Source organism: Balaenoptera borealis (genome assembly GCF_965194805.1).
Source record: "Balaenoptera borealis genome assembly, chromosome: 1".
Classification (NCBI taxonomy): domain Eukaryota; kingdom Metazoa; phylum Chordata; class Mammalia; order Artiodactyla; family Balaenopteridae; genus Balaenoptera; species Balaenoptera borealis.
Genome location: NC_138860.1, coordinates 168,157,945 through 168,167,539, shown reverse-complemented (window position 1 = coordinate 168,167,539; position 9,595 = coordinate 168,157,945). Strand labels below are relative to the sequence as shown.

The following is a 9,595-nucleotide window of genomic DNA, read 5'->3' as shown; positions in this document are numbered from 1 at the left end:
AATCCTAGTCAGATTCCTTAGTCCCTCTTACTTAAACTAGATTGGCAAAACTAGAGAGTTTTTTGGAACAGGGAATGTGTACCCGGGAGCATAATAAACACCTAGGATATTGCTTGGTGATCATGCAGAATAGGTACATTTCTTTATCCAGTAAGAATACTCTGTTCCCCAACTTATAACCATGCAACATTCACTGGGATTTCTGAAGAGCCACTGGAACTGATACCCCTTCCCTCCTCTGAAGCACGTTTCTAATAGTGACTATAATGCAGAAAGGGGTAAATAAAGCTTTAATAGGAAAACTGCACAGCTGCCTCTAGAGGGCAAACAAGGCTCATTTTAATCTCCAGCTTCTCTATCTGGCTGACTCAGCTAATTCTTCAGTCTGACTACACAGTCCAAATTAAGCTTGGCTTTGCTTCCTGTCATACTAGGAGTCATTGGTTTACAGATGACTCCACTGCAGTCTGGTTAGAATACCATCCTTCTTCCCTGGGATTAGGAAAGCTTAGATCTAGAGACTGTTAAAGATGTAGTGGTCTGTTTCAAACACTTGGCTCTGGAGAACTATCCAAGCCAAGGAAAATGAGAGGAGTTGAATTACGACAGAAATCTTTATTAAAATGTGTCCTTCAGTAATATGTTAGCATACATACAATATACACACATCCATCTGTACACTCTTTGACACACCTCACAGATTGCCACCATCAGTTTAACCAATAAATTAAAACTAAAAAAGGGTGGGGGGGCAAAGGGGACGGGGGATGGAACTAAGGGCAAAGTTTCCACGTTTCCTCTGGTAAGAAATTGCAAATTTCTCAGAATTTCCCTGGGGAAAACCTGTGACCAGAGAATCTCTGAAATAAAATACATAAATCCCTGCCCCCACAAAAAGATTCCAAAAGATGCAGTTACAAGTGTGCTTCTCAGAACAGGAGCATTTATTCCACTTCATACTCTGGCTTCTGCATCTTCCGGCTTCAAGACAGTCGTCCCCTCAGCTGGGGCAGAGAGGTTCATATGGGCACTTGGGCTTGGTGCACCTGGGGCTCTGGGTGTTGAGGGGCAGGCTGCAGCTTGGGAGTGAGGGGAGCCACACTCATCCGAGGTGATGTCTGGCACATCGTCGGACTGCGTATCAGAGCTCTCCAGGTCACTGCGGATGCTCTCGGGCTGGGCCAGGCTGATGTCCCAAGGTCTGCTGGCCTGGCAGTCTTTCTGTTCACAGCTTTGGTGTTTGCAGGGGGGATCCTCTTCATTGCTGCCGCCGCCACCACCACCTTCTTCTTCATTCTCCACCATCTGTGCGTGAACATGGAGTGAGTCCTCCGTGCTGCTTCCACTCACCAGCTGATAGTGGCTTGGTTTGGCTTCAATGTCCACTTGGATTTCCATATTGTTGCATTCTCTGTGGAGACAAAATCCACTTTGCTGAATCATGCATGGGTCATGCTATACCTGTTGGTAAAAGCAGTTTGTGGGTTCAGGATTAGAAAGTCCGAAAATATAGGTAAATAGTAGAATAGAGCTCACTTTTAGAGAAAATAAAATTTAACCTAACACTCAAATAAGATGGAGAAGAACAATTAGAGCTTTTCGTTGATTTAAAATACGCACACAAACACAAACATCTCTGCCAATTTCTGTATTTCTTTATTTTTTAATTTTCATTGGAGTATAGTTGATTTACAATGTTGTATCAGTTTCTGCTGTACAGCAAAATGAATCAGTTATACATATGTATACATATATCCACTCTTTTTTAGATTCTTTTCCCATATAGGTCATTACAGAGTACTGAGAAGAGTTCCCTGTGCTATACAGTAGGTCCTTAATAGTTATTCTGCCAATTTCTTTAAACAACTAAAAATGAGCTTCCAAAATTCAACTAAGGTTCAGAGCCTCACACTATCTTACTCAAAATATGAAAGTGAAAGAAGAGTCACAGCTCTTTACTTCTCTGCCACAATTAGAAGAAACCAGAATCTCTCCAGTAGGGAGTGCTGCAGTCACACCATACCAGATACACTAGCTTCTCAAATATAAAGAGAAATAGGCTACAGGAGCCACATCAAGCAAAGAGCAACATGAGAGCAGAAACCATAGAGCCACATACATACATCAGTGGACACCAATCTAGCTCTTCAGTTCCATGTGAATAATTACACTGTTGCAATAGCCAAGAAAAGAAAAGGAAAAAAAAAGGAAAAAGAAAAGGAAGAAAGAAACAACCTCTAAAAATCAAGTGCTAACAAGAAAAATCAATCAAGAGATGCCAAATACTCCCATACCAAGAACTTGCTTGATGAATTCACAGGGTATACACACTATGTATCACACTAGATGGTACACAGAGCCCTAACATGAGGCATTGAGCTTCTAAGGCCAAAACCCAACCAAAAAAATGCAACCTCTCCTAGGCTTCTGACTGTTCACATACCTGTCCTGTGGGTTGTAGGAACTGATTATGGAACCGGCCATAGCACGAGTGCTTGCGTTGTCACTAATTGCACCAAGACTGGCTGTGTCTTTGGGGAAAATTTCCTTTTGGACATCGGCTTGGACTTCTAACCTGTGTAAAGAGGGGACGTTTAAGTTAATGCGAGACCTGGGTATTCTGAGACAGTCTGCTTCCTGGCACATGCCTCTTCCATTATTCTCTTGCAAATTGAGTTGATCTGATCGTCTCCAAATGTCAAAGAGCTCAAACAGATGCCCACACATCTTCTCTCTTAAATTTATCTATTGAAATCGTCCCCTCCTTTCCATCCCCACTGCTACTGTTTAAATTCAGGCCCTCAACAGCTCCCGAGTGGGTAACTGCAATTGGGCTCTTTCCAGTAGCCCTAAGTCCAAGTCAAACAACTTCCAGATCAGTGCCAACGTGGACAAAAACCTGATCACTCTAACAGCCCTCTCTTGGCTCCCTCTTGCCAACAGGCATTTAAGGTCTACTGATATGCCTCCAAGCTCTCTCTCCAGTTCCATCTCTCACCATAGGTCCTAAATCATAATCACACTGAATTTTTTTCTTTCCTTACGCACCTATACACATTTTATACCTCTATGGCTTTGCATATGCTAGTCCCTCTCTCTGAAAGTTTCCTTTCTCTATGTGACAAACTCATACTCAGTCCTTAACAACAAAGGAAGTATCATCTCCCTTCATTCTTCTATCAAACCAGTCACTTCCTGCTAAGTGCTCCCACAGCACCTACCTATTTATTAAATCAATTTATGTACCTCTTTCCCACTCATCTGTGAACTCCAAAAAAGGAGAGACCACACCTCATTCACACTTTACCCTCCATGTCTTGCACATACTAGGAACTTAAACATTTAGCAATCAAATTACCCCCAGCCTATGAGCTTAAAGGACATAATAAGAGTCAACCTCCGACAAGAGCAGCAAACTTTCCCAATGGTGTCTCAGAGGACCCATAGCTTTTCCTTTCTTGACTCCAATATCATTTGGTTGCACACTTAAGTATTTCCTCATAATGGGTTTCACAGTCAAACCCATCTGACTCATTCACTTCCTATAAAAGGCTTTCACAGAACTGGAACAGCTGGACTGGCTAAGTTGCAGTTTCAGCAAGTCAGTCTCCAATTATGTCTGCTTATTTACAGGGGTGTTGGTTTTAAGAAAGCACAGCAGTGAATTCTCCAGCATGTGCAGGCGGCATCCCCTAACAAGAGACAACCAGAGTCATGAAACGCAGATAAGTCAGAAGCAGCCTGCAGCTGCACATTCAATCAACCTCCATCCTGCTGCCTGAGTCTTTGCTCTGCTGCTCCAGTCTTAGATGCCCTTCAAAAATGTGCCACGGCTCAGGAAAATGAGGCAGTGCAATGGAAAGTACATTGAGTCAGAGACCTGGGTCCTAGTTTCAGCTCTGCCATAGAATCACAGTTAGAATTGGAAGAGGCCTTTTACAAAGGCCATCTATCACCTTAGGTGGTTTGCAGATGCTAGTCTGTGCAATGGCTATGCTAAAATCACCTGGGGAACCTTTTCAAAACACAGATCCCTAGGAGATTAGGAGAGAATCTGGGAGATTTTAATTTATTAATTCTGGGATAGGGTGCTGACATCTACTTTTAAAAGGCTCCCAAGTAACTGACAAGCACTCAGGTGTGGGATCCAGTCCATCTGCCATCTGTTGCTTGACTCCTTCTAATAGCTAAATGGCCCTCTGGTCTCACTTTAAACACTTCCAGGGATAGGCAGGTCAGTTATCTACTAATGTAATCCATCCTTTCTTTGGACTTTATATAGATTTTTCCTATAGTCTCTATAATGAAACAAAATTAGTTTCCCTCTAGCTTCTGCCAAATCGTCTTAATCTATCTCTTGGCATGAGGCAGAACTCTTAATCCTTTTTTCCAGTTCAAGGCCCTTCAGATATCTGAAGGCAAGCATCTCCCCTACCTCCCTACTTTGTTTTGTACCACCTTTACCCCTCCCTAGGGCTCTCTTCTCCAGTGCGTTCAAATAACTGCTTCTCATGTAACATCTGCTATGCTCCTCTGAATATGTTCTGTTTTTCCTAACTGGTAAAACGACCAACCAAGTCATAACCTTTTTAGTCATAAAGCTTTGCATATTCTCAACACAAGTTTATGGAATTGATTTACCTTATCTATCAAATGGGAATCAGAATAGGAAGGTTTTAAGGATCACAGCACCAATAAGCCAACAAGATACAGTATAAACGGCTGTTCAACTAAAAGCCAGTGATAAGTCTAATGGAGGACACAGTCTTGGGAATTCTACAAAAATGCATGCTTCCCCTTCCTGATGGAGGCAGCCTAATGTAGTAGAGGGAGGATCTGAAGTCAAGATTATCCTTTATTGGGACTTCCCTAGTGGTCTAGTGGCTAAGACTCTGTGCTCCCAATGCAGGGGGCCCAGGTTCGATCCCTGGTCAGGGAACTAGATCCCACATGCATGCTGCAACTAAGAGTTCACATGCTGCAACTAAAGATCCCATGTGCTGCAGCTAAGACCTGGCGCAGCCAAAATAAATAAATAAATATTTAAAAAAAAAAAAAAAAAAAACCAGAGAGAGAGATTGGCCAGGAACACAGGATTATTGTGTTGAAAAAAAAAAAAAAATTATTCTTTATATGGAGCCACTATGGTGCAGTGGGAAGAAACACAGAACTTTTAAGTCGCTTAACCTTTCTAGCCTATTTTCTAATTGTAAAAGTTAAAACAAAACAAAAAAACACCATTGATGATTAAATCAAAATGAGATGCTATATAAGACATGCCTGGCACAGAGAAATGGCTCAATATGATATGTTACCTCTTATAATTCCAGCTGGTTCTGTCAGAAATTGCTTACCTGCTGTATTTTCCCTTGCCACTGGAAAGAATGCCACCACTCAGTGTGCCCCCTGAGAGGGCTGCAAAGCTGGCTGTTTCGCTGTATGGACCTTGCACAACACTGAGTCCATCTGTAGGGCTTCCACTGGTGCTCAATACGCTAGTTAGACCTTCAATGCTACTTTCCCCAATGCTGGGATTCTTGAGGGCTCGCCAGGCATCTGCCACTGGGGATGGAACCAAACATCTCAATTGATGATAGCACAGCATCAAAACAGAGTCTGGCATTTTCCTGCAATGACTCTTCAGAGTAGAGAATATTCATGTAGAAAAATACTCATTTATTCACTTAATGAATAGCTACTACAGGCAGCCACCACATATCCGGTGTTTTAACATATGCTCACACGTAATCTTCCCAATAACTAGGAACTAATAGCCCCAATTTTAGGTGAGGAAACGAAAGCTTAGAACTAAATGCCTTGTCTGTGGCTAGTCACACAAAACTACAATCTGATTCTAAGTCTCCTATTCTTTCCATTACACTATAGATGTCATCTAATTAAACATGAAAATTTCAAAGTACACTTAGGTTGTGTGCTGACTCTAGTAGGAAGTTTGAAAGACCTTTGGGGATCTCTGTGTCCCAGGTTAGTTAATATGGTAAAGTGGAAACAACATCAAAGTATAAGTCAGAAGACTTGCTATAGTTCCAGCTCTGCAGAAGCTCTTAAACCCATTTAACAGATGTTGAGACAAAGGCTTAAATAGGTTCCATTAATTGGGGATAATAACAGCCCTGGCCCTCTCTCTTCAGAGCTGTTGTAAAAGCCAAGTGAAAATAATAACTGTGTAAGTCTTCTGAAAATTATAAAGTACCATGCAGATATAAGACTTTATTATAATTATAATTATGTAATTTACTATTACCAGCATACTTAAGAGTTACTTGGAGTCCTACTAGTTTGTACCTGCCACACAGAGGCAAGTACCAGGGGAATTAACCTAATAACTCTGGAACAAAGAAATGAAAAGCTAAAAATACTTTACCTCCTATAAAGCTCATTAGCCAACATAATCCAATGTCAATCTCCCTGTAAAATGTGCTGAATTTTACTGACTTTTATCTTGTGTTCCATAAATTCAAAGGGAAATTAAAATTCTCCTTTTACCTGTGATTGGGCCATCATCTTCATCAAACTCAATTTTCACTCCCTTTCCATTGGCCGTACTAACTCCACAGCCACCTCCACGACAGAGAGAAATGGGCACAACCCCATAAACATAAGCCAGCATAATAGGGACACCAATACCTGGGGAAGATAAGGAAACATGTCAGCAGGCCATCAGGTTGCAGCTGCCCTGAATTCTCCTTCCCAGGGCTGAACATAGACAAACCACTTTATAAAGGGCCAAGGAAAGACAGAATGATGACTGGACTTGGAATCAGAAAGGCCTGGATTAGAACCCTGTCTCCAATTCACCAGCTGTTATAACCTTGGACATATCTTCCTAGAGTTGCCAATGATCAATGTACGTACAGTGCTCAGCACAGTAAATGTATGTTGCTTTCACTTCCCCCCTTCCATTCACTGCTGAAGTGCTAATCCAAGAACCAATCAATAATCAAACATTAAATAAGTGACTCCTAGGGTTTAGGATCCCCCCAGAGTGTTAATTCCAAAATCTTGCTGCTGTGGAAGGCAGAATGGCTTAGTTGTTAAAAGCCCAGACTCTGAAGTCAGACTGCCTTAATTCATGTCCCAGCTAAGCGACCTTGGGCAAATTACTGCACCTTTCTGTTACAACTGGGCTACTGTGAGGATTAAATAAATTAATACAGGCGAAACACTCAGACCTGCTCCTGGCACATGGAGAGTCTCAGAAAATATTATATTATTATTATTCTAAAACACACCTTCATGCCTCCCAAAATACTGTGAGGCATTAAGCAAATCAAAAGTAATTTTGTTTTGTGGGTTCCGTGGCAAGTGGAGAAGGAAGAGGAAAGGTGAAAAACTAGGCCTTAAAGTAATAGTTTTTAATTCAATCTTTTTTATGTGCCAGATGGCGTTCTAGGCACTAACTTACGAATGAAAGATCCCAAACTCTGATACTTTAGTGTGGCTGATAATAATAATAGTGCCTAATAAACTCCCAAGGTGGGTCTGACATAAAATGCAGGAGCATCCAGGGTGAAACATCTGGCCAGCTGGCTAAACTGCAAGGCCAGAAAGCTGATGGGAGTGGGTCGTGTAAGGGGAGGAGTCATGGTCCTGGCTAGCTTCTTACCAACACTAACTGCAGCAATAACTGGGGACGCAATGACCGACAAAGTCACTCCTCCTGTGATAGCCAAATTCCTCTTATGTTTGGAGGTTTTCCTTCCCTCATACCTGCTATGAATCTAAGAATAAGAAAGAAAATCCAGGTCAGCAGGTTAGGACATCAATCTTTTTGCTAGGGAGAAAAAGGATAAGTGAATATTCCCTTATAAGTTATCTATATTAAAACATATTCCCCCATGTCAAAGAGACATCTTTCTCACATTTTAATCTAACTCAGACCAGGATGATATAAACTAATACAGAAAAAGTTAATATAAGAAGAGACAAAGTAACTCAGGGGAGTGAAGTAAGCATTTTACCTTTAAGTCACTGAAACAAACCGGGCCCAGGATGTTAATAAGAACTTTCAGATCTCTTGGGGATTTATGAAAATCCATTTAAGAAATTATTTTTATTTAAGAACCAGCTGGTTTTCAGGCAGCTCTGAAACATAAGCTCCTCTCCATTTCCTTCAAACCTTTACCAACAAACCTGAAGATGGAACATGCACAGAGCTCAACATATCTTACCTTCCTGCCAACATAAACAGGAATGCCAATGACCATGGCAGGAATGGCAATGCCAGCAATGAGGGATATCCCCACTGGAGCGCCAATCAATGTGCCCAGCTGCCAAAGAATTTTCTTCTTACGGCTCCATGGTTTCTTGCCCCAGAATGTACAGCCAGAGGGGCTACAGAGGAAACATGCTGAAGTTAATGTCAATATTACAAATGCAGCTATTGTCATCAGAGAGCTTGATAAGAGCAAGAGCCTCCTTTTCTATAGGAGTGATTAACAGTTACAAGAGGTTACAAGAAATGAATTTATTACATAAGGGGGAGCAAAGGACAAGGCCAGACTATTAGAGTTCTGGCTCTTTACTTTTTTTCCTTTTTTCGTAAAGGCAGGCCTCCAGACTTGAAACCTCTTTTCCATTCTTTTCTGCTGCACTCTGTCCTCTCTAACCCACCAAACTGAACCTACTTCTTTGAGTGATACTACGTGGGATCCTGCATAGTCTATGCACTTGACATCTCATCCAGACATACTGTGTCCTGCAGTTAATGAACTCTCTCTGATTTGCATAGTTTTCCTGGCATATGTAGATACTGCAAACCATCTTCCTGGGATAGGATATAAAAAGACTTCATCATACCCTTTATGACAGTTTCATACTCTGAGTTTGGCTACTTTTACACTCAGCCCTTCTGAGTCCAACCACTTTTGTCCACTGCCTGCCTTTGTACTGTCTTCTCTACTAGATAGAGTAAGTAATTTTGAAAGTAGGGATCATGTCTTACGCACCCCTGTGTCCCCAATAATTGGTATACTGTAAGTAATCAAATGTTTGCTAAATTGGAAATGAAGATGTTCCATCTACACAATGAATGTTAAGTTTGTAAATATTAACTCCTTCAGGACAATATTTTAATGACTACTACATCCAAGGAACTGTAAAAAGGTAATACTGGCCTGAAGACTCTTAATATAGTTTAACAAAATGAGACACGTAAATGAAGTAAAAGTCATGACGATGTTTATAGAACATTTAAAGAATGTCAGTAAAGAAGAATGAGGCAGAAAAAACTGGGGGAAGGCATCAGGGATGGAATGGCATTTAAAGTGGCCCTTGAAGGCTGAATAAGAACTGAACAGTTGAGATAAAAGGGGGTTGCTGGGGGGTGAAGTGATTAGAAAGCATTCTAGGTGAAGGAAAGAACATGAAGAAGTATGGAGGTAAGATAACACAGAAGAGACACAGATAATCTGGGACATAGCATTTATGAAAGCAAAATGGAAAAAGGTATATTGGGGCCAGACTGCAGAAAACCTTAAAAGCCATGCTAGGGAAACTGAACTCTATCTGGAAGGTAATGGAAAACAGTCACTGGAAGTTGCTGAGCTGGAGAAAAACATGATTGGAAGGGTGT

The 9,595-nt window shown here is 41.3% G+C and overlaps 1 protein-coding gene across 5 annotated transcripts in view; it reads right to left on the bottom strand.

Annotated features, from left to right (window-relative positions):
* The window catches only part of RNF19B (ring finger protein 19B), a 43,373-nt gene that overhangs the window by 18,625 nt on the left and 15,153 nt on the right, over positions 1-9,595 (bottom strand). For 2 of the 5 annotated variants that reach the window (XM_082379133.1, XM_082379134.1), the window contains exons 4-9: positions 8,193-8,355; positions 7,628-7,742; positions 6,508-6,648; positions 5,355-5,562; positions 2,444-2,575; positions 596-1,411 (exon numbers count right to left, since the gene is read on the bottom strand). In XM_082379133.1, the coding sequence (XP_082235259.1) occupies positions 955-1,411; positions 2,444-2,575; positions 5,355-5,562; positions 6,508-6,648; positions 7,628-7,742; positions 8,193-8,355 (1,216 nt within the window). In that variant the 3' untranslated portion in view covers positions 596-954. Of the gene's footprint in view, positions 1-595; positions 1,462-2,443; positions 2,576-5,354; positions 5,563-6,507; positions 6,649-7,627; positions 7,743-8,192; positions 8,356-9,595 lie in introns of those variants that run through there. The other 3 variants (XM_082379137.1, XM_082379136.1, XM_082379135.1) reach the window with 3 other exon arrangements.